This window comes from Heloderma suspectum, chromosome 5 (genome assembly GCF_057233095.1).
Source record: "Heloderma suspectum isolate Gila_16-S chromosome 5, 16-S_ref, whole genome shotgun sequence".
NCBI classification, from domain to species: domain Eukaryota; kingdom Metazoa; phylum Chordata; class Lepidosauria; order Squamata; family Helodermatidae; genus Heloderma; species Heloderma suspectum.
In genome coordinates this window covers 11,932,828-11,957,822 of record NC_139462.1, presented here as the reverse complement: position 1 = coordinate 11,957,822, position 24,995 = coordinate 11,932,828, and the positions used below count along the sequence as shown (strand labels likewise).

The following is a 24,995-nucleotide window of genomic DNA, read 5'->3' as shown; positions in this document are numbered from 1 at the left end:
GGGTGTGAATGTCTCCTGGGAGTCTGGCATATAGGTTCTATATGGGCTGGCATATGCATCCCTCTAGCTGTTTAACACTAAACAGTTGATGCAGGCTGAAAGAGTCCCCAAGTACACAGCAGACACGCTCCTTAAATGCACATCCCGCAGTTTTGTGGGAGATGCCTAACTCTTAAAAAGTGCAAGAACATGTATTTAGTGAGCCTGTCTCTTCTATGCATTCCCTACAGGCAACACTCAAGTGAACGTCACCAAAATTTCATCCAAAGCAAAATGTGAACCAAATTTGGGGATTCCTCCTTAGGGGTAACATCTTCAAGGAAAGTCAGAATGCTTTTGACAAGACCAGTTTTGCTCATCCCTAGAATAGTGATGTGGTAAACAAGCCTGTAAGCTCCAAATTAGCCCTCTGGGCACCCGTTTTTATTGCCTTGTACAGGGCTGGCCTCAAGGGCAGGCATGGCTGGGCACCTGCCGAGGGCCCACACCCCAGCAGAGGCCCACTGACAAGAGCCCCCTGGATTCGTTCCTCCTCTTCCCCACTGCAACGTGCTTGTTCCCCTGCTTTTTACTGTGGCCCAGACAACAGTGGTGGTGAGAAGGAGGAGCGGGAGATGCCACAGCCTCCTTGCTCACTGGCTCTGTGCCTGTCAAGCAAGCATGTGGTAGCGAGGAGGAGGAGGGGGTGGAGGAGGAGGAATAGTAGCTGGTGACAGTGGTGGGGAGAAGACAGACTCACTGAGGGAGGGGGGCCATTGAGGGTGTCTTGCCCAAGAGTCCTCGAAAACTGAGAGCCTGTTTTGCATGTAGATTTGTATTTCGACTAGGGATGTATGGATTCCCCACCATCTGTTCCAGTGGGGAATCTGTAGGGGGGGGGAGGTGATCCGTTCCTCCCCCCCCCCGAATCCTCCAGAGCGGCTCTGCTCCGTGAGGATTCCGGGGGGGGAGCCCGGCTTGGGGGCCGCTTACCTTGCCACCTGCCAGCCAGAGCCGTTTGCCTCCTCCCTGCTGATTGCCATTTCTTTAAAAAAAAAAAAAAAGGTGATTGGCAGGATGTGCCCATAGACTTATACGCAAATAGAGCCATGAATCTTGCATATAAGCCTATGGACACATGGACTTATATGCAAGATTCATGGCTCTATTGGCATATAAGTCTACAGGCACATCCTGCCAATCACCTTTTTGAAAGAAAGAAAGAAAGAAAGAAAGAAAGAAAGAAAGAAAGAAAGAAAGAAAGAAAGGGCAATTGGCAGAGAGGAGCCGAATGGCTTTGGCAGGCAAGAAGCAGCTGAGTACCGTTCTGCCTCCAATCCTCCTGGAGTGGAGGTAAGTGGTGCCAACCCACCATGGATTCCTGAGGCCAGATTCAAAAGAATCCAGCCTCATTTGAATCCGTGGCGGATTTCTCCAACAGCCCTAATTTCAACCCTCCTTAGGTTTTGATTTGAACAATGGCATTGACTACTGGGAGCATTAGCATGGCTGGAAATTGCAAGGAAAGAAGAGGACATGCATTTAAACAAGCTAGCATCACAACTCCCAGACAGGATGGGAAAGTTGCATACAGCAGAAAAAATAAAAGGTTTTTGTTATACTGTTATGACAGCTGTAATGATAAAGAAACAATGGATTGCATTTGAAAAGAAGGCTTTTTTTTTTTTACAAATAGCTACCACTAGACCTGGAAAGGAATAGCTCAGTCCTTCCCAGCCTGGTGCCCTCAAGATAAGTTGGACTATTACTCCCAGCCAGCATGTGGCCAATTGTCAGGAATCCTGAGAATTGTAGTCCAAAACATCTCCCAAAACGTTTGGGAGCGAAGATCTGCATTGCAACATTCAGAAAGGAGTGAAATCCAAAGGATTACTTCATTCCAAGCTGCATACCAGTTCAAGATGTCTCTTTGCTTTAGTCTGTTTGCTTTGAAATGTGAACTAGGGATGTCAGAGAATTCTGCCATGGATCTCGGGGAGTCCGAATGCCAGTGCATTCGGCCCCCCGAAATCGGTGGCAGAACAGTCTGCCCCCCCCGGGACAGGACTTACCTCGGGCGGATCTTCCTGGCGGCGGCGGCTCCAGTGGCGGTTCGGTGGCGGTTCAGTGGCAGCGGCGGCGCCAGCGGCCGGTCTTCCAACCGGCTGCCGCCGCCACCATTTCCAGTTAAAAACAAAACAAAAAAACGTGATAGGCTACATAAAGATTTACGTAGCCTATCACGGCTAGATTTTTAAAAAACACCGTGATAGGCTACGTAAATGTTTACGTAGCCTACCACGGCTGATTAAAAAAAAAAAACGTGCGTATGCAAATGGCGGCGCCCACAGGCACCGCCATTTGCATTCCTTATTTTGGCACGTCTTAGTCTACATAAACATTTACGTAGACTAAGACGGCGAAAATAAGGGGAACGCAAATAGCGTAAACGCGATGCTATTTGTGTTCCCCTTATTTTCGCTGTCTTAGTCTATGTAAATGTTTACGTAGACTAAGACATGCCAAAATAAGGAACGCAAATGGCGGCGCCCATGGGCGCCGCCATTTGCGTACGCGTGTTTTTTTCCTTTTAAATCAGCCATGATAGGCTACATAAACATTTACGTAGCCTATCACGGCTGACTGCAGGGACGCAAACGGCGGAGGCTACGACCGCCACCATTTGCGTCCCTGCTAGCCAGCAGCCGGATGTCCGGCCACTGGCAGAGCCGGCCGGCGGCTCTGCAGAATCGCTGCAGAGCGTAGCCAGCTGGCCAGGATTCCGGGAGGGGGAGGAACGGAGCGCCTTCCCCCCCCCAGCGAGGATTCTGGGGAGAGGGATGGGACGCCTCCCCCCCAACCATTAGCATAATCCCCGAAAGGTAAGTGATTTTCGTACATCCCTAATGTGAACAAAGCAAAATCCTTGAGCATCAAAAATATACCTCAACCCACTTTTTCCTAGAGATACACAATATTTTTTTTTAAACAAAACATGTGCCATTCATGCAAACATGTGCCATTCACAGCCCTGAATGTGAACATCAGCAGGAATGCAATTGCTGGAATTTTTTTTTGCATTTCCCAAACTTCTGAAAACGTGCATTTGCAGAAATGGCATTTCCCTGCAAAACCACATTTTCATGCTTTAGCCGGGGGGGGGGGGTGTACTTTAAAAAAGAAAAAGAAAAAAGGAATCTGCATTTTCCCTAATCAGGAATATGGAAAGGGTGAACTGAGCTTTGAGGAGGAATTTGGAAAACCTCAAAGACCTTGAACAACTTATATTCACCTATTCCTTATCCCCCCCCCCCACTAAAGCAGGAATATGTTCCAAAAGTTTGAATGAGACAGTATAATAATAGGGGTGGTGGAGGCTTGGAGGCTTTCGTCAATGTTCTAATTTCTTATTGTAATTTACATACTGTGCTCTCAGTCACCATCTATAGGGCCACACATGAGTCCCATGAGATTATCTGAGTTGAGCATGACATCTTACAGCACAAGAAACACTGTTTATGTAGAATATTTCTAGGCTGCCTTTTGAGGCAGAAGCCCTCCAAACAGCAGCTTGAACACTCTAAGTGCTTTATATGTTCTTTCGGTAATCCTTTCACCAGGGAGGGGCAACTTGGCCCTCCAGATACTTTGGCCCTCAGCTCCCATCACGCCTCACCATTGGCTAGGCTAGCTAGGGCTGATAGGACTTGTAGGCCAAGACACCTTGTTCTCCCCTGTGTTATATCAACCTTATAAGGGTGACCAGTATTATTCTTGTTCAGAGGCAGATATAATAGCAGCTTGCATAAGGCTACCCACATGAGTTCGTGGCAGAGGTGCAATTCAAATTGGAGGTATTCTGATTCACCACCACACCTCCATCTCTTAGGAGAGCAGAGGACAGGAAGGCCTGGCGTGCTATGGTCCATGGGGTCACGAAGAGTCAGACACAACTTAACGACTGAACAACAACAACAACAACATCCATACTGCAGAATGTGATAGAATCCAAAGATGGTAGAGTGGATTTACCATTCTACTTGGTGGGGGATTTACCATTTTTGGATGCTCTTCCTTAAAAATAAAGACCAGAAAGTAATAAACTGGACACATCAGGGCAAAAATTCAGGCTGCTTCCTGCTGTACTACTTTTCTACCTGCAGGGAATTATTTCATGAATCTGTGCATTCAAAAATGATATCCCTTCTCCCACACCTCCTGCAAACTGGAGTAGTATGGACCATTCTAACATCTCAGGACTCTACCACCTCATCCCCATTTCATCCCCGCTTCATTCTCCTGCATGATTAGGCTGGGCCTGAGCCATTACACCAAGGGCAGGGTACCTGTGGCCCTCCAGATATTTTGACCTACAACTCCTATCAGCCCTTGCCAGCTTAGCCAAAGGTGAGGCATGATGGGAGTTGTAGGTCAAAACATCTGGAGGGCCACAGGTTTCCCACCCCTGCATTACACTATACTAGAAGAGAAACATACACTGGGGGGGGGGATGCTACAGCTTATAGCAGGGAAGCAAAATAAAATCACTCATTTTGGACTATAGCCATGACTCAAACGTATGCAAAGGTTTTAAGATGAGAAAATGGGGAAATGAACCAATTTTCCCCTTTCCTTTTTTCTTTTTTTTTAACCTCATCACATTTAAAATTTACTTATCTGGACGAGATGCACTTTTAATTCATTAAGGTAGAGAGCTGGGTAGTGTAGTCGGCCAATCCATAGATTAGTTGCACTCATTTGCATTTTTTCAATTATTAGTAAGAAAACCACTGGGACTCCCAAACAAAATTAGTTGTATATTTAACAAATTCTGAATTTTAATGTGGCCACCCAATGCCATCTTCCTCCAGATAACATACAACAAACATACCAAGAGCTATGGACAGCTGTGAACCAGAAATATTTGTTACTCTGTAACCAGAGATTAATGTCTTAAAATTGCTTGGCTATTAGCTTCACTGTGCAAAAGAACAAAATGAATGAAAAATATTGAAGACAATCCAAAAATACACAGGATGTTCCTAAGCAAGTACACACATTTGCATTCAGAAAGATACATTTCTTCAATGGAATGATTTAATTGCTTTAGCCAATGTGATTTTTTAACAATAAAATTTAAAAATGAAATCGCATCTCATTTTGTATGCATGGAACACTCTTTTTAATATAAGTAGATATTTAATTTATGATAACTGGAGGGAAAAAAAACTAGGCACAAATGCAATCATAAAAGATAATTAAACACGCCTTAAAATTTCCGTTCAGTCCATGAATTATCTAACTGCAAAAAGAGTCCTTGAAGAAGTAATAGATATTGTTCCACCTAAGTTTGCATATATAATAATTGCTCCTAACAGGTAATTCTAATTATATTCATTTAAAATCAGAATGGTTGATACATAAATCTGTATTAAACATGGCCATGTGAATTACCCTGCATTGAAACATCCTATTTCAAACTATGTAGAAATAAAAAATGCCAACAGAGAGCTTGGTGGTTTAGATTGGATAGAGCTAAAATGGTGAAAATGAGGATTTCACCACAATGGCTAGGTCCCACTTGAATACTGGCCACAGTATTTCATGTTTAGCCTTGAGAAGAGAAGACTGAGAGGAGATATGATAGCGCTCTTCAAGTACTTGAAAGGCTGCCACAGAGAGGAAGGCCAGGATCTCTTCTCGATTCATCCCAGAATGCAGGACACAGAATAATGGGCTCAAGTTACAGGAAGCCAGATTCCAGCTGAACATCAGGAAGCACTTCCTGACTGTTAGAGCAATACGACAATGGAACCAATTCCCTAGGGAGGTAGTGGGCTCTCCCACACTAGAGGCATTCAAGATGAGGCTGGACAGCCATCTCTCAGGGATGCTCTGACTTGGATTCCTGCATTGAGCAGGGGGTTGGACTCGACAGTCACACACATGTAAATATTCTCATTTGCAGAAATGTACATTTTCGTGCATACACAAATACGTGCATTCACAAAATGTGCATTTTCGTGCATATGCAAATATGTGCATTTTTGTGATAGCCATTTTATTTTTCAAAAATGGAGACCACGGAGCTTGATGAGGCCACCGGGGTAAGTGTGGGCCACTCGCTGAGTGCAGGAGGGGCTCGAGCAAGGTCTGAGGACCAGTGAGCATGGGCAAGGGCCAGAGAACCCAGATGGGGGTGGGTTCACACATCCCTAGAGGTAATCCAACAGTTTAGGATGGGGAAAATAACTGCACAAAAGCTGGGAAACCATCAAATGTTCAGTGGTCAGGGGGAAGGGGGAAGGGGGTCAACCATCTGGGCAACCCTGGAGGGCTGGACTGGGACCCTGGGCCTGAGGCTCTGCCCCTCTGTTTAAGGGCCACAAACATACGTTCAAGTGAGGCACACACACTCTTACATACTTTCATCCTTCCATACTGAGCTTCAATTTCAAAATTCAGAATTGATACCACCAGATTCATTTTGATGCAACCTCAATTGGAACAAGCTTTTTTGGTAGCATCTGATCGGGGAGAAGACACAGCAAGCCTGATAGCCAAATGGATTTTCATGAAGCACCTCCAGCTTTCTTCAGCTGTAAAACAGGCTGAAGAGTCCCATTTTTATACCTTTTTCATGCACTGCATTACATTTTTGTTTTATCATGCTAAAACAGCATAGAAATGGACCCCACACACACACACACACACACACACACACACTTTAGGTCAAAAAATCAGATATGTGTGCTTTAGAAGTAATCCATTAGTGCTAATTTGTCTCCAGATGGAAAACTGGAACCAGCAGCATCAGAATGTCATTATTGTACAACTGGCGAATGTCCCAGGTTGTCAGTATTTATTCCCTGAATGTACTGCGATGAGAGCAAAAACTCCCAGCCCTCTGAGATGGAAATGTGCAATGCGAACAAAGATTCAACAACGTTGCCCAAGTATTCCCATGCAAGTATTATGACTATTCTGACTGGCCACCTTCCAGCCTGATAGAAAGTGTTCATTTCCGTCTTTTCTTCCATGCATCTGTCACAATATCTGCAAGATGGAAAGGAAGGCAGAATGGATCCTGACAATTGCTGATTCCTTTGCTTTCCATTCAGTAGGAAGGATTCCAGAAGAGAGCCAGCTGTCAAGAATAAAAGATGTCCAGATTTTGACAGTCAGCAGGAAGACTGGAAGGAGGATGTCAACATTATTCTAGCCAATGTAACTACATGAGAAACACGACTTTAAAACTGCATTTAAAAAAAAAAATGCAAAGCCGGAACAGTAGCTCTATGAAACTTGGAAGCTCACATGATTTCTTTAGCATACGTTCATTGCAGTAGAAACATTGAATCATACAATGAGTAGGGTTGGAAGAGGCCTACAAGACCATCCAGTCCAACCCCCTGCTCAATGCAGGAATCCAAGTCAGAGCATCCCTGACAGATGGCTGTCCAGCCTCGTCTTGAATGCCTCCAGGGTGGGAGAGCCCACCACCTCCCTAAATAATGGGTTCCATTGTCATATTGCTCTAACAGTCAGGAAGTTTTTCCTGATGTTCAGACGGAATCTGGCTTCCTGTAATTTGAGCCCATTATTCCGTGTCCTGCACTATGGGATGATTGAGAAGAGATCCTGGCCTTCCTTTCTGGGACAACCTTTCAAGTATTTGAAGAGCGCTATCATAGTAGAATGAAGTAGAACCATTATCTTCCCTAACTTATGTCTAGCTTTATGGAATCAACGCAATGACTGAAGTTCTGCTTGGGCCAAATCAGTGTAGACTATTCCTCAGTATTTTGGTCTCATCTGAAATGCACATTTCATATTACCACCACCTTCCATGCCAGCAGATACACTTTCCCCAATGCATGATCAGTGTGGATGTCTGCTATGTGGGGGCAATGCAGAGATTTTGGAGGAGGGGACAGGAAGTGCAAAGTACTTACGCTTCCTGTTCACAGCATCATCCCATCTACTCTAAGGGAGAATGTTATGATAGCTTCTAAAATATTGTCTTAAAGGGAGCAATAATTTACAAGAGACTGAGGGAAGGGGAAAAGCAGTTGTTTAAGCCTCGGCAAAACAAATGTTGGGTGGTTGTAAGGAAATGCTTCCTCTGTTGCAGGGATATTGACAAGAAGAATACCTTACAAATTCTATTATACATTGTCCTGACAAAAGACCACATCTAATAAAGTCCAGATCTCATGGGGATAAAGCATTTAGAAACCCCTTCATTCAAAGTATCAGTAAGATGAAAGGAGAAGGTAAAATCAAGCTCTAATCATAGCTACACAATCACGTAGGAACTGCACATAGTGATGTGCACAGGCCAAAGTATTAAAATGAAGGTTTCTGGAAAGGAAACATAAGAGATTTTATGGTCGCCTTCACCTCACATGTAGATGGTTGGATGTACTTTTAGGCATTATTTTGCTATTAAAAGTAGTGTGCAGAGTTTCTACACACAACAACACCTCCTAAATCAAACACCTCTGCATTTATCTCCTTTAAATATCAAACTATGCTGTCGTGTAATTTTTCCATCTCACAGATTTTTGGGCTAGGGATTAAGTAGTTCCATCAAGGCATACTCCTTTGGAACATATTGCTCAGCTCAGCATATTCACAGCTCTTGTATTAAAGAGTAAACAAGATCAACAGAATAAGTAGATCAGGGAGGAATTTCAACTTTACTTTGAAATGTTTTTAAATTCAAGCTCCTGAAATGCTACCAGATGTGTTGCTCGTGCAAAAAAAAGTGAACCTTTTATCTGCTAATGTGCAATGGTAGGCAACATACTGCCCTCCATATGTTTGGAACTACAACTCCCACAACCCCTGATCATTGGCCATGCTGTCTGTGGCTTATGGGAGTTGCAGTCCAAAACATAAGCAGGGTGCATTGTGTGGCACAGTAGTTCCAAGGACTTCTTGACGATTTCGTGTTGCAGTGTAGACAAACACCAGTTATGTTTTCTTTTTAAAAAGTCTGTGATCTATTTGATCCCTCTGTTGCCAGGAAGGTACGTAGCTGGGTTGCATAAGCTGTCATCTTCAAAGTCTATACTTATGGAGAAATCCCCCTGATAGAAAGAGGGGTCTGCCAGAAGAAGCATCTTGTGGATAGGTCTGGGTGCATTCAACATTTGCATTACTTCAGTCAGTGTACAGAGCTGTCCACACTTCAAAAGGACATAAGAAGATCTCTGCTGGATTGGAACAAAAGCCTATCTAGTCCAGCATTCTAGACCCAGTGTTCATAACCCAGACCATCCTGTCCTGGTTTTAGTATATATTCTCCAAATGGCCATTACCTGTAAAACAAATGAACAGCAAACACGTACGTACGTACATACATACGTACGTACGTACAAGAACCACTTACATTTCCCCGCAGCCCAGCTTAATAAAACAGCCATCCCCTGGCTTCTAAGATCACTCTTCCCCTGGTGCTAGTAGCAACTGGAGAAACAATTATCTCTGTGATGATGACTGGGGGATGGGAGAAGCTTTTACCTCCACCTTCCCATCCTATCAATGATCTAATCATCTCAGCAGCAGGGAGAGGAGGTTTAAACTGACCTATCCCTGCATACTGAGAGTGTGTGTGTGTATGTGTGTGTGCGTGTGTGTGTGTGTGTGTGTGTGAATGTGCGGTCCCCAGCCAACACTGGATGCGGCCCCTGGGGCTGAAAAAGTTGTGCACCCCTGCCTTAGCAGGTCCTGATCCTGGGTCCTAAGCAATGCCAGTCCGTGTGACTCCTTTATTGCTTCTTTCCTGTTATTTTTTTCCAAATGTGGCATGCTCCCAGTCATAAAAAGGCCACGCCAATGACTGACCTCCTTCTGCTTTGATGAAAGAGCAGTCAGATGCTTCTAAGCAGCTCCCCACATGACATAAGACGGGACCCCAAGCAGAGCCAATAAGATGATTTAAATGAACAAGAGGGGCAAAATCTTTACCAACCCTAGAGGCAAATATTCTCACATGACACTTCTCCTGGATTTTCTGTGCTAGAGCTTTGACATCTTGACAGCATTAATAGGTACCCAAAAGGCAGAACAGGAGTCAAAAAGTAACAAGAGAGGGAGAGAGAGAAACTCTGCTGTCTGCTTGACTGTATTCAAATGCTGTGGGATATAAGGAGGAATTCAGTAGTAACAGAAGGACATAAGAAAAAGAATGAAAAAAACAGAAGCTCCATATGTTGTTCAAAACAAGGAGTAGAGCTTAAAGAATATAGCCTGTAGCAAAAAGCTTAAAGTGTTAGGAAATCCCATTCCTTACTGCAGCCTTAACTCAAAGCAAAATGGAAGCTTGAAACCACTTATTCAAACTCAATTTTTATCAAAATAATGATTAAATGGACTGGTTCTTAAAAAAAAAAAAGATTTTAAAAAGGACATGTCATATTTTAATTTAATTTTGTTTAAGGGACTTACATGCCACTTCTCAAAACTAAAAGTCCTCCCAAAGCTGCTCACCACAAAAATATTAAGCAAAAATAGCACAAGAAAATAATACATCACCAGTATCCAATCACTGAAACCAGCTTTTGTATTGTTACCATTACTTAGATATATAGCCAAACAAAACTCCAAAGGGACCCCCAAAAAATCAAATTGCTTTAAATAGCTGTGTTTGTCAATTTGGGGAGTTGCATGGCTGTTTCTGGAATGACCCATTTATATTCCTACAAACCACAACCCTGATCATTGCATTTATGAGAAATGCATGTAACTGATGTTCACTGGAGTGCCAGTGAGAATCTGGATGAATGTGGGCATCTAAGAGATTCCCATAGAGGCTAAACACCTAGTCAAATGAAGATGAGTGCTATTCAGTGCACCCATTTCATCATTCAACAGGATAGCTCTAGAACCACCTAGAAGCTTAGCAGTCCAAAATGAAATGCCATCTTCTGCCGCAAATTATTTGAAGGACCTTGATTAGACCACACCAGAAACATGCAGGGTATATCTAATGCTGCTTCCATGCAAGCAGGACCCACTGCTAGCTATGGATGTACGGGTTGTGTAAAATCTGTTCCATCGCAGTGTTTCGTGGGTTGTCAGATGCCTTTCATTCCGTTGTCCCCCCATCGACAGAATTTGATTTCTTAAAGGTGTCCAAATTTGCACAAATTCACACATGCAGATCCACCTGCCTTGTGGATCTACAGATTTAGGCAAGCATAATCTGGCCTCTGCCATTGCCTAGGGGACCAATATGCACTGGGAAGCATCACCCACAAAAATGTCATGGCAAGAGGAAAATCCACCTGACCCCCATACAATGCCAAAGAAGGAGGCACTGATAGTTTCCTGAAGGGAAGCACAGTCTGGTTGCATCCATCAGCTGGAAGACTAACGGCTGTGGGGTTGAGTGTTTAATTTGGGTGGGTGGGGAGGTATTATTACAACGTGTTGCAAGCTGCCTTGAGAATAATTTGACCGAAAGGTGGGTTGTCCATAACCCCCATCCCAAACCCTAAGCAAACAAGCAAGCAAACAAGATATAAATTATTATTGAAGACTGCAAGTAAAAATGTTCCACATCTTCCAAGTAGTACATTTAGGTTAGATTCACACAATCATGTGTTCTAGAAGGGTTGCCATTTTTCACATGAGGGGTGAAAAATGAGCTTTCATTGCCTGAAATAGCCATCACCTGGCAAACAGTATATGAGAAAGATTTTGTCACATGTATACAATGTATGTGATCAGCATCATGTGAACAGGTTGCACCACATTCCTACAGGTATAATCTAAATGCAATATATCCCCTGGAAAGATAAATAGATCTCTGATTATCATCTTTATTATAGACATTAATAATATATATAAATAAGAACACATTTGAAAATCATGATTAGCTATACATTTCAATCCAAACTGAAAAGTGAAGGGGCAGGTGATTTATCCCTGATGGTTGTCACTATAAATCTAACAAGGTGCTTCCAGACGGACTGAGTTCTGTCAGGTGTTCTCAATCCATGTGCATGACACCCTCATGGGGACTGTGCCAGTTCCTATGGTTCTTGATAGCCACCCAAACCAGCTGGCACAGTCCAAATCACTGAATGTCGTGTTACCTCTGCCTCTCCCCCCAACCCCCCACACACCATGGTTGCTAGGAAAGGGTGGATACTAGACATGTGAAGGCCCAGGGAAAAATAGGAAAATTAGGGGAAAAACACATTTTTTCCAGAGGAACGTTTTTGCTTTTTTTCTGAAAAATTGGGAAAATTGTACAGCTTTGGGTTATGAAATATTTTCTTTTAGAATTTAAGACAAAATATTGTTATATTGTTACCCAGCTTTGACTCCCCCCAAAATGATTTCTAAAAACTATGTAAATAAGAACACTTTTACAGGAAGACTAGAGATGTAAAACATCTGGAAATAATGAAGCAACACAGATATAGATATAGATATAGATATAGATATATAGACATAGACATAGACATAGATATATAGATATAGATATAGATCTCCTCTCTGTAAGATTCCCAGCACAGTTCTTTCATTCCTTATTAAAATTATTGATCTAATATCTTGCTGATAGACATTCATGCTCAGTTTCCCAATATGTGAGCAGAGTCATTGTGCATTCCTGACAATAAATGAGCATTCTTGACAGCTTGTGTTTTGTTCTTTAGAGTCCTGTGTTTCTGATGCTGTAGCAGTCACTTAATGTAGTTCTAATCCAGTCAGACAATAATTACAAATTTACTGAGTTTACTTTTTAAAGTTATAATAATAATTTTATGAGCAAACTAAGTCATACATAAAATAACTTTAGGAACAGAAAAGCTTCTTTATGTTCCTAAAGCAGCCCTCCCCAACCTGGTGCCCTCTGGATGTTTTGGACTACAGTGCCCAGCATTCCTAACCACTAGTCATGCTGCCTGCCTGAGGCTCATGGGAGCTGATGTCCAAAATATCTGGAGGGCACCATGTTGAGGAAGACTGTCTTAAAGGACCAAAGTGACCTTAGATCTGTAAAGAGCACTAAAAAAAATAAGTATTGCTTATTTTTCAATTTTTCTAACATTTCCACTTTTTTCAGGGGAAAAAAATGGGAGAAAAAACACATTTTTTCCCCCATGGCCTCAACATTTCTGGAAATTTTACATCTCTAGTGGATATACACAAAACAACCATTATCAACAATTTTTTTTCCTCCTTCAAAAGAGATGCTGTGCCCCTGTTCTACCCAAGATATTTCCCAGGTCTTAGCAAAACCTCTCCTTAAAACCCCCAGATTTCTTTGCTCAGGCAGCAAAATTTTCACTTGAGGTGAAGTTCAGTGGCAGCTCAATTTGGCACTCTGCCTAGAGCAGAGGCATCATCAAACCTCTTCCAGTCCAGGTTCAATTTAGGGGCAGCTCTCGATGCTGCATTCCAGTGGTGGGTGGAGCTGAAGGCAAAGGAGGTGGGGTGGCAGCAAAAGAGGCAGGGCCAGGATACGAAAAGTTGACTGCATATTTTAGCTGAAAGCTGTTACTGCCAATAACTCATCCTTAGGAGAGGCATTCAGCCTTTTCAAATGGGGCAGGGGGTGGTGGCAAAAGCTGGAAAACTAGCAGTGATTGGTGGCTGGCAGAAAGGGGCGAGGGGAAGGGTAAATGGGCGTGGCTCTCTGGGAAACCCCAGAGGGCTGGATTGGGACCCAAGGTGTGCCAGTTTGATACTAGAGCTGTGCGCAAAGGGCCTCTCGAAATTCTCCAGCCTATTTGTGAGCAGAGAAATTGGGGTAGGGGGACAATTTTGCCCAATTTCTCCTAGGGGAGAAGAAATTCTCCCACAGTTTTGCACAGATAGGGCTCGCTATTGGCAGGAGTTGTAGCACAGCGTCTTTCTTTTTTCCTCAGGGTTTTTGGTTTACTGTACTGCTTCTGCAGGTGGCAACAGCATCAACTGTGTTGAGGCTTCCACTTTCCTGAAGCAGAATTTTGAATGTCTTTTGGTGGTATTTTTGAGTTTACCGCATCACTGCGAGTGAGGCGGCCAAGCGCTGTGTGTGTTTTCTCTTTCTATTACACATCCTTCCATTGCTCTGTGGCCTCCCAGGCCACCTGCACTTCCTGAACTGAAAAAAGCCCCATGGGAGGAATGGCCTCATGATGTCTTCCTCATGATGGCTTTAACTGAAGTGTGGGAAGCCAAGGAGGCTACAGGCTGCCAGAGAGGTTACTGTACAATGACAGACAGGGCACCCATGCATACTCCTCAGACACCTCATGAGTAAGGTAAGTACCAGAACTCCAAACCCAACTCATGAGAATTTCTCCAAAGTTTCTCCTCCTTTGAATTTATTTTCAAAAGCAATCTCTTTTCTATCAAATTAGATGAGAATGGTTGAAAAAAAATGTGGGATAAATTTTTGGCACAGCACTATTTGATATCCCTGGCATAGAGGTAGCTTGTAATGAGCCACTCGCCTTGTCACCTGTCACAGGAAATCTGTCCTAGGGGTATTGTCCCCAACTTCCCATTTATCCTTTGCTGGGGCAAGAAGCTGTCTGGATCCAGTTTTAGTTAGGGTGCTCAACCAGGGACAAATGAATACTTCAACCACTGACTGGCTGTGAGTTTTTTTTTTTTTTTTTAAGGAATCCACAGAATTCAATGCTCTCCTACAGAAAGACAAAAATGTGGACTAGCAGAGGGCACACATGGATCTTTGGTTTCCCATAGCCAAGTATGGGAACACTTTCTCACATCGCTTTTGGACAGGGGCTGCTCTGTTTCGGAAGTCAGTGATGAGCAGATGTCATCGCTTCCTTCCTGTTGAACACAGAAATGGACATGACTAAAACATTCCCACCTTATGGGGTAATGTCTCCTGTAACCAAAGCTGCTTAAGCTTGTACGGAAATGCATAAAGATTAGAAACAAGGTTACTCACCATGGAAGAGTCACCGCCTCCGTTTGCAAGTGTGGCTCCCTCAGCACAGGTGGGTAGGTGGGTAGAAAGTTGACTAGCCCTGCCCCCATCTATGACATCACACTCTACCTCATAAAAGGCTGTGAAAGTGCTCTGAACTCCAGTCTGATTTCCGAGAGATACAGAAAAGAGAGAGTGAGAGAGAGAGCAAGAGAAATATGGTGCCCTATTGCAGAGGGGAGGAGAAGGGGGGGCTAGGATGGGGAGGGGGACATGTACTGAAAGAGCTAGTCTCAGCAAAGTAGTCAGGGACTCTCCAGTGATGAGTAACCCTGCTTTGTTAGTCCTCTTTCTTGCTCCCTTATCACAGGTAAGCCCAAGCACTACAATAGCTCGCTAACAGGGTGAGTTACGGAGTCTGTCTGGATTAAAATGAATTGGGAAACAACTGGGGGCTGAATTAAATTCTGGTTTTGCGTGACTGGGTAAAGGAACATTCTAGAACTAGCAGCGGTCAGTCTTTTTGGCCACAAGTTCAGTCCTAAGTATGAGATAGCATGACTCTGGCTCACACTATGTAGTTGCTGTCCTTCCTGCCTTGGGTTCAGTCATGCCTCATGTCTGTTTCACTAAGGAAAAGGCAGAATCACCATGCTGACAGGAATGGGTGAGAATTTTGTTTCAGTTTGGTTTTTATAGGACTTTACCAAAATTCTGTTTTCCATATTTGGGATAAAAATAACTTGAGATTATTATTTTTTTAAAAAATGACGGTGGGAGAAAATGAAACTGACCCATTCTTCCATCCAGGCCCAGGGCTTTGAGTGCTTAGCTCTTAAAAGTCTGGGTCTAAATTCCTGGGTATTCAACCATGTTAGGGCTGAAGGAGCATTGCCAACTCTTCTTATCTGGCTGGCTCCTCATCTTTAACCCTTTCCATGCTGGGAGTAGCTGTATCTATTGAATTTGGCTGGTGTATTTGGGTGAGAATTTCATTTTAGTTTGTTTATAAGGATTTACCAAAATTCACCAAAGTTCTTCATATTGGGGAGAGAAAGAACTTGAGATCTTAAAAATCTGAGTGTAGGAAAAAACCAAACGGACACATTTTCCCATCCCTACAATGCTGAAGAGACAGGCTGGAGCTGAATCTGTGGATGTAGGTCTTCCCACTGTTTAGAAATGTCACACACTTATTTCTATTTATGCCATTTGTGGCACTCTGATCAGAGGTTTGCCAATCTTGTACTGGAAATATTGTTTTAAATCTGCTATTAGTGGCGTATTCCAGTGAGCCTTGTGCGTGTGTGTGCGTGTGTGTGTTTACGCGTGTGTGTGCATGTGTGTCAGAGCTGAATAGGATCTACAGAGATGGGAGAGGGACATTGCTTGGGTTTCTATAATGCTTGAGGGCATTCTGTTTGCAAGATGGAGCATAATCTCTTCTCCATTACTTAAGGGGTACCAAATACATTAGTCAAGAGTCTTTCTAAACTGGAGGGGTGAATACTGCTAGACTGTACTGAAGGGAGCAAGTGAATGGTGTACACTGATTTTACAAAACACAATCGAAACATCCAGGAGATTTCAGCAAAATGATGCAGAGGTGATCACTCATTTTAGTCTAGGAGTGAGGTCCAGTGACACTTGACTAGATTGAAAATGTGTTTAGAATATACAGTTCCTAATAAATAAAAGGGAAGCTAGCGAACATTTTTTCATTTCTTTCAATAGGAATAGAATACATACTCGAAGAAGGTTTATCTATTTCAACAGGTAGCATCCAAGTATATTGTCAAAACAATTCTCACATTACTGGGGGCAGGGGAATTAAGGTTTGGGGTGACAGCCTAGAAGCTCTGCTCCTTCTCTAATTCTAGCTGGGTGCTCTTTGACTTAACAACTGCAATACTGATATTATTTCAGAAATATTTGTTATAGGGAAACTCCCATTAAAATAAACCCTTGTTACAGAGAACTGTGTGTGGAATTCACACATCTCTCTTTATTGCCAGAATGATACATTTCATCCATATGATGATATCTGAAATGCTTCCTCTTCTTTTTAAATTTAAGTGCCCCTTTAAGACACATCTGTTCATCCTGGTTTTTCCCAACCAATCCTCTGTCTCTTTTATTTTCCCCCACCCTTTCCCTCTGTAATGTGTCTTGTCTTTACGTTTAGACTGTAAGTCATGTTCATCGTGACACAGTGTTACATGTCAGTCAATTTTGCTCAGTCACTGGTGCCCCACAGTCTTTTGTTCCATCAGTCCTTTTCATTTATGCCAAATCAAATCTAATACCAAGGATGGCAAAGTTATATTAATCCTGGTCCATACTTCACATTGTGCCATTTTATTTCTGCATAGGATGGATTCATCTATAGCTTCCTTTTAGAAGGAGAAGGGGAAGAAGTCATTGTTTATTACAGCAGAGTCATAAGTGATAAAGGGTTTAGACAGAAAAAAGTCCTACAGCTCCCACCATACTCCCAGCATAGCTGGCTGGGGCATGCTGGGAGTTGTAGGACTTTGTTCTATCTGAACATGCATAAGATTGTTCCCAGAGGGGATTAACACTAATATTGCTTTCTTTGGGCTTTCCACTTCAGTTTTTAATTTCCATTGTTGCAGTTTCCATGTTCAATGTTGTAATTTGCTTTGAACACTGAGGCATCAGGAAGTAAGTCTTTTTCTCTCTCTCTCTAGTGTCTCACTACTATGAGCTTAAGATGTCATTACAATATAGGCTAGTGGAATAGCTAGCAGAGCCTCTCAACATAAAAGCTTTTACTTAGGCTATTGGCTACTTGGATTAGGAAGGTACCCAGAACTTAGTCAAAAATATTCTGGGGCTGCACAGCTTATTTTCCCTCCCTACTAATCTTACCCACTGTTCCCTGGAGCCTTAAAAATCCCCTTTCAGAGAAGCATCCTTATAGCTGTGAGCACTAATTGGTGTCCAAGACTTGGACTAATATTAGATTTAGGTTTAAAAACATTCATTGTGCATGTGCAAAACTTTGATACTTTGCGTTGAAGTACTCTTGGGTCTGATTTAACACACACTTTGCATTATGCATCAAAATCCATATTTCTGAGCTGGGAAATATGAATGACAGTGGCATCACTAGTTTGGCTTAGTTCTTTTTGCCCAAAACTTCTTTATCAAGACTTCTCCTCTGCTTCTACATGTATTCTGCTCAATTTGTTGTTTTAATGCCTAGCATGGTGTTAAAGAAATAATAAGAAACACTATCCTTCCTAGATTATAGTGCAGAAGAGTCCGATAGAGTGCCATAAAATGTTTGGAAGAGATCTGAAGAGGCTTCGGTACTCATTAGCCATAGTTGACAGGTTGCCTTGGGTCCCTTAATACTGGAAAAACAATTTGTTAAGACACAAGATGGATTTCAAGCAGAATAGGAAGGCTAGGGATAGAATCTAACGAAAGAGAGACCAAGGCAGGGAAGATAGGCTGCATGATGAGCCAAATGTAACATAAAATAACTAAAATATTTAGAAAACGTATATTTCAGAACACAGGGAATAGTCCACAGAATTATACTGATGAGTGATCAAATACAAGCAACAGAAGAGTTTTATTAAATAGAAAGTAGATTTAGGAAGGAAATAGTCATCCCTTCTATGTGCAAGCAATTTTAAACTGAAAACTATTAAGGGAAATGGATGAAGATCTGTCATTTATAAGAAGCATATTGTAATCCTAGTTTCATTCATATTTTGGTATCTTGAAGCTGCAAGATTGATAGGTAATAATTTCTTCAGTTATGATTGTACATGAAATAATTTTTTCTTTGAGCAGTATAAGAATGGACAGCATTTGGATGGGTGTTAGTAGGCAGATTAATGTGCTTACTTGAACTACAGCATATAAAGAGTATAGAATTTACAACAATTCTTTGAAAAAGGTAAGAGATGAGGGGAATAATCTTGTCTTGAAAAGACTAGCTGTTGTAGGAAAGCAGAAAGTGTCTTGCAATTAAGGAATGCTAAAAAGCATTATACTCTAAGGAAGACAAGTGAAGAAATATGGGACACTGATGGTTTTCCCTCCAGAAGATTAAGCTTTGTTGAAGGGATGAGTTGAAATCCCACCTTTTCATGATGCCAAATCCTGGAGTTTTCAAATTTCTGGCAAAATGTTCCAAAAAGGTGTTGGTATGAAAGCAGAAATGGTAGAAGAACAGCTCAGGGATAGAAACTGTCACTGTATTCCTTCCAAGTTCAACATAATATAAATAATATACCACTATAATTCCCCATCATTTCCCAGTGACAAATCAGCATATTTACCTAATGCACCAGATGGTAATTACTTCCCTGTTTTTCTAACATCCAACACCATCTCATGTGCAGTAGTATCCCCCAGGCCCATTTCAGCAAGATTACCTTCACATCTGCCATAAACTGATAACACAAGGTATCATCATCACCTAAGTGGCAGAGCCCTTCCTTTTATCTGAGGCTGGCCAGCGCTCATTCCCCATATGTCGTTCACTCCATGGTAATTTCGGCAAATGAGACAGTATTTGGAGGGTTTGTTCCATTCACAGGAAGTGCCATGGAAAGAACTGCTCTATCAGTTTCCTCGATAGGTTTCTCCTTGTGATCCTGCACATGGTGATGGAATCATGCGCAGAAACACGCGCACACACACACACCCTTGCTTAAACTGACTATAAAGTGCATGCTGATGAGAGATCTGCCCACTTCTCTAGTCCTTTTTCTCTTCCAGCAATTTGGGTGGCCATGTGTCCCACTTTACTGAGGACAGTCCTCTGTCTGAAGGTATCCTGTACTGAAGAACTGTGTCTGGTCCAACTCCAGTTTAAAGATAAAGATCCCCAAGAAGGGGGAGTAGGGGCCTTGAACTTACCCATCAACAATTAGCACATGGACAGCTAGCTGAATGACCAGGCACATAGGTCACCTGGTTACCATCTTCCCCAGGTGAGATGAAATGTATTGCATCCTATATACATTATGGTATTTTTTTAAAATTTGTGTCTAGACATTTACATTAGCATATGCAAATTTATGCAAACCTGTGCCCTATTTTGTCCTCTTTTTGAAGATATATTTCCTCTTCTTTGGCGATGGCCAGCCTAGCAGCAATACAAAGTCAATGCAATAGAGCAGGAGTGGGCAGAAAGCAGATCTCCAGACATTTTGGGCATCAACTCCCAGCATTCCTGATCATGGGCTGTGCTGGCAGGGGCTTCTGGGAGTTGAGCTCCAAAACACCTGGAGATCTATCTTCTGCCCACCTCTACAATGTAGCTCTCAGCTCATAGCCTGTGAACCACATCAGTCTCAATGAACTAGGGATGCATGAGCAACCATTCCATTGTTCGTCTAGGAAAGGGTCAAGAGCTCAATGCAAGGGCTTGCAAAAGACTCAAAGGTGGCTTGTACTGAGTGCCTGCCTCTGCCATATCCTCCTTCCCCAGCCCTGGTGGCCAGCAAAGGGAAGCCAACTTTCAAGGAACGGTTGCCACATGTGTTACAAAGGGATTGCTCTGCGATGTTACCAAAACAGATTTTGCAAGATGGCCCCTCTTACAAAAACAACTTACACACAGTCACACACACACACACACACACACACATGCATGCACACACGCACACATTTTTGCTTTGCCTTTGAGAGTGAGGCACAATCTGCATGTCCTAAAAGTCCTAGTGAAGTCTAAAATATTATTCCCAATGTGAAATGTTTTGACAACTGTATCCAAAAGTAGATTATTGACACAGATATCTCATTTAGGTAAACACAATTACACCATTGTAAGTGATCGGTGAAACACAGACAGAGTGCAATTTTAATATACCAAATTTCACTTGTAAAGAGAAGGCAGGAGTTTCATTCTCACCCATTAAACATGTTTAGAAGAACGTGCCAACTGCAATTTTTAAAAACGTTGGTAGACTTCTTCTAAAGAAAAACCATATTGTTTCCCCAGGTAGGCATGCATTCTTCAATAACTCCTGCGTAACAGTTGGATTGATTTATTGCTGATCCAGCCCCTCAGAATCCTCAAGAAAACCAATTGTGATGACTATATTTTGTATATTATTCCTCTATTTCAACAATGAGACTCGGCGGGCTTACTTGGGGCTCCTGATCATCTCTAATTAGAGAGTGAAGTTCTTAGCAGTTTAATCTTTTTTCACACAATCTTCACTCTAAGTCAGTAAAGATGCCCCCACCCCTAGCATTCACCAGGCACACTGGCCCCAAACAGTCCTCAACGCTGATGTGTCTACTGGGCACATTCTCTGGCAGCCAAGCACTTGGAATTAACAAGAAAGGGATCTTTCTCACTGACACTGTACAACAGGCCACTGTAATGGCATGGCCGATGAGTGAATTTGTATTGGGGCTAATGGACAAGGTGCGACTCCCTCCTCACACATTCCATGGGTATGGAGGAGATGTTTGTCTGCACATACTTTATAACGCTAAACCCTAACAAACCTAACACTCAGAATCCATAGACAGATAAAGTTCTATCTACCATAGATATAACTTTACCAGAACACCCAGAATCCACTGCAACATAGCCTAAACACATCATTGCTTTGATGGAACAAGGTCCATCCAGTCCAGCTTCACATTTCCAACCATGGCCAGTCAGATATCTCTGGGAACTCAGAAGGTGGACATCAAGGTGGCTCACAAGATGGCCTCCTCCTCCTAGTTTGTCCCAACATTTTGTAATCAGAGGTGTGGTGCCTCTCAACTTGCCCTCCTCCTCCTCCTCCTCTCTGGAGCAAGATCAACTTTTAAAGACCCAACTGTTTATCTGAAGTATCTTATGAAGGACTTGTCATCTCAAACCATCCAAACCTCACTTCCCCCTTTCCCACCTTGCTGAACTAGGGCTGCACAGTTACTCAGTTGATCAGAACTTACAAACAAACATGGCTGGCAGGCACTATCTTAGAAGAGGCAAAGTGGGGAATGCTTTTTCTACAGCAGTGTCTGCTGCAATGTGTGCATGCATCATCGAAAAACAAAGGAAGTATCCTTTTCCTTCAGAATGATTGTTTAATGAATATGAAAATACGTGCAGATTTAATTAACCAAACAATTAAAACTCATGCCATTAATTGCCTAAGGTTTCTTGAATCGTGTGGCATCACTAGCAATGCTAGAACCAGGGATGCCAACTCATCTATAGCTCTTCCTCAGATGTTCATTTAGGTATAAATGAACACATGGAGGGGGTGATTGAGGTGGGGCCTGCTAGTCCTGCCTTCGAGATGTTCAGGTGCCCATTTGAACGGAGCTTCCATACATACACCTGAATAGACCTAGGCTCCTATATATGCAATATGGGATTCTCCTGTTCCAGAGTATTGGATTGCACATACAGAATCCTTGTCATATTTGGGTATATGTGCAATTGGTACCTTTGAACACATGGAGGTTGAGGGCAGGGTGCAACCCCTATCATCCCCCTCCATACATTGTATTTGTACCCAAATAAGTATATGAAAAAACCCCTCCCCCACAAGCCCACTTAATCTCTCATTTATTTGAATTATTACAACTTCCCAGTATTAGTATCATTTCAAGTGCCTTTTATATTATTTTCTGTTTAATGAGATGAGAAATTCCAGGAGAGATCATATTCCCATCTCACTCGTACTGGATCCTTAATGAAGATCCTAAAGGATAAAAAAAAAATGCCAGAAAAAAAGATATGGCTTTGCACCAATCACCACAAGCATTTCTACAGTTCTCTAACCTCAATGACATTGCAAATACCAAGTAACTTGGAGATGATTTCAGCACAAACATCACTGGACGACAATGCATGCATATTAATCTTCTTTGGAGACTATATACGTGTAAGGTGGTGGTATCCAACCTGAGCCCAAGTGTAGAGGGTGGGCCACAACAAATGTCAAAACATAAAATGGCTTTTTCGATTATCCATCATTTGGGAGAGGCCATGAGCACCGTACTGTATGCAAGTTTTGGAGCAATGATTTTTTTATTATTATTATTTAGTGCAAATAAAAGACGGCTTATTTGCAACCGGCTATCCAAGAGAGAATGAAGAACAAGATGGAAGCAGAAAGCAGGAAGTAGGCAAGGAGGTTACAGATGAAGTGAAAGTTGAATCCAGATCTCTGGATAGTCCTAGAGCATACAGTACTCAGCACTTTGAAGCTACACAGCAAATTACCAGTTGCCAGAAAGATATTGTGCTCATGTTTTTAATATATATATATAAATATATATATACACACACATATGAAATGTTACTTCCCAAAAGGACAAAAAGCAGGCAAATCCTCCAGTACAAATTTCACATGGGAAAGAAAGGTCATGGGAAGCTGATACCAGTGATCTCTCTGGATTTGGTTTTTGGCTTCCAACACATATTATTAATGGTAATGCCAAAAGTAATTAACTATTTACAAGGATGATGTTAGCATTGCTTAGGATTATGGCTGAATGAGGAAAGAAAATTATAAAGACAGTGGTGATGGAAGTTCAGAAGCAACAGATGCTAAAGACTACCAAACTGGGAATGAAGAAGTCAAACAGTTTGGTTGCTTTGATTTCACAGCGTGTGATGGGATGCCAACAACAACTTAACGCAAGCTATTTCAGCTACGGCCCGATGCCAGCTTCTGCAGGCGATAATAACAAGAGCAAAGACAGAAACGAAAAGAAAAGCACAACAGCAAAGCTGATGCATGTGCTGATTGGAGGAACTGGTAAGAGGCAGGTGGACGTGATAATAATTAATGAGGATGGGAAGCAGCTCCAGTGATGCCAGCAAGTCAAAAGAGAAAGATCTAAGCCTGTTACACAGACAGCAGGATGAAGGTGGGGTGTTCCCACAGCTGCAAGAACAGCAAGACTGAAATTACAACACTCGGTATGTGTGTCAAGAGACAGGGTCTTTTTTGGTGGAGAGGAAGGAAAGCAACATTTAAGCAGCCACCATTGCAGGACCACAAGGATGTTTTCACCACAATTATTCCCAAATAAAACTCCAGCAAAAAATAAAAATAAAAATTATCCTTATTCTGATTTGCAAACCCAACCATTAGTATATCGTAGCAAAATGCTTGACATTATGACTGTGTGTGTGTGTGTGTGTGTGTGTGTGTGTGTACATCTGCATGGAAGAGGAGGGAGGGCTGGTATACTCCAAGGACATATGTGGAGAGGGGTGTAGTGAACTCTGTACACACAGAGAGAGACTGACTGCACACACACCACATTGCTACAGGATCTGTGTCAGTGAGAGCTGACCACCCAGGGTTAGGACATGAAGGCAGGCTTTGCCTCCATGGCATACTTGTCCTCAAGTGTGGTGCTTTACTATTACCGGTCGGAAACATTCACATATATGGGAGAAAGAAAAAGGGTCACTCAACACTCCATTGAGATGGGGGCTAAATCTTCACCCTGCCCTTGGCGATGCCAGCAGCTTTTTATCAAGCCTCTTCTAGGTTCGGTTTGTTTTGGTCACACTAAAGTGTGACAGAATATTGGGAACTGGGTTGATGTTACGGGGAAAGGCTGGCATATGAGTAATGCATACATTATTGCTTTGAGCCAACAAAATTGTCTCCTGCCCACAAGGGTGGTTCATTTAGGTGTTATTGCAGCCATATGGGAACCATTTACAGAAAAGTGGTGCTCACACAGCTAGGGCAATGTTGAGAGGACCCCAAAGGATCACAAGGTTGTGGCTTTCATTGGGGGTGAGATGTTGGGAACTGCCACGGAAGTATAACACCAGCCTTCTCCAACCTGGTACCCTCCAGATGTGTTAGACTACAACACCCATTGACCCCAGCCAGCATGATGAAGGATGACAGGAGTTGTAGTCCAAAATATCTGGAGGGCATCAGGTTGGGGAAGGCTGTATTATGTGATGTAAATTATTATATCTTGGCAACAAACTATTTTTGGAAGCAACGCATGCATCCCCAAGGAGCAGGTTTTGTGAAATTTCCAAAGCTGGCTTTTACTTTATTTTTTTAATTTTTTTTTTGTGATAGCTATTTGCTCAACACAATATTGCTGGACCCTGAGTGAAAGCAATCTTACG

The 24,995-nt window shown here is 42.5% G+C and overlaps 1 protein-coding gene across 3 annotated transcripts in view; it reads right to left on the bottom strand.

The window, feature by feature from the left end:
• Window positions 1-24,995, bottom strand: part of CTNNA2 (catenin alpha 2) — an 857,198-nt gene that overhangs the window by 6,562 nt on the left and 825,641 nt on the right. The window contains exon 18 of one of the 3 annotated variants that reach the window (XM_084855357.1): window positions 14,906-15,049. The exons of 1 other annotated variant lie outside the window; for it this stretch is intronic. In XM_084855357.1, the coding sequence (XP_084711483.1) occupies window positions 14,906-15,049 (144 nt within the window). Of the gene's footprint in view, window positions 1-4,791; window positions 7,127-14,905; window positions 15,050-24,995 lie in introns of those variants that run through there. One more of the 3 variants, XM_084855356.1, reaches the window with a different exon arrangement.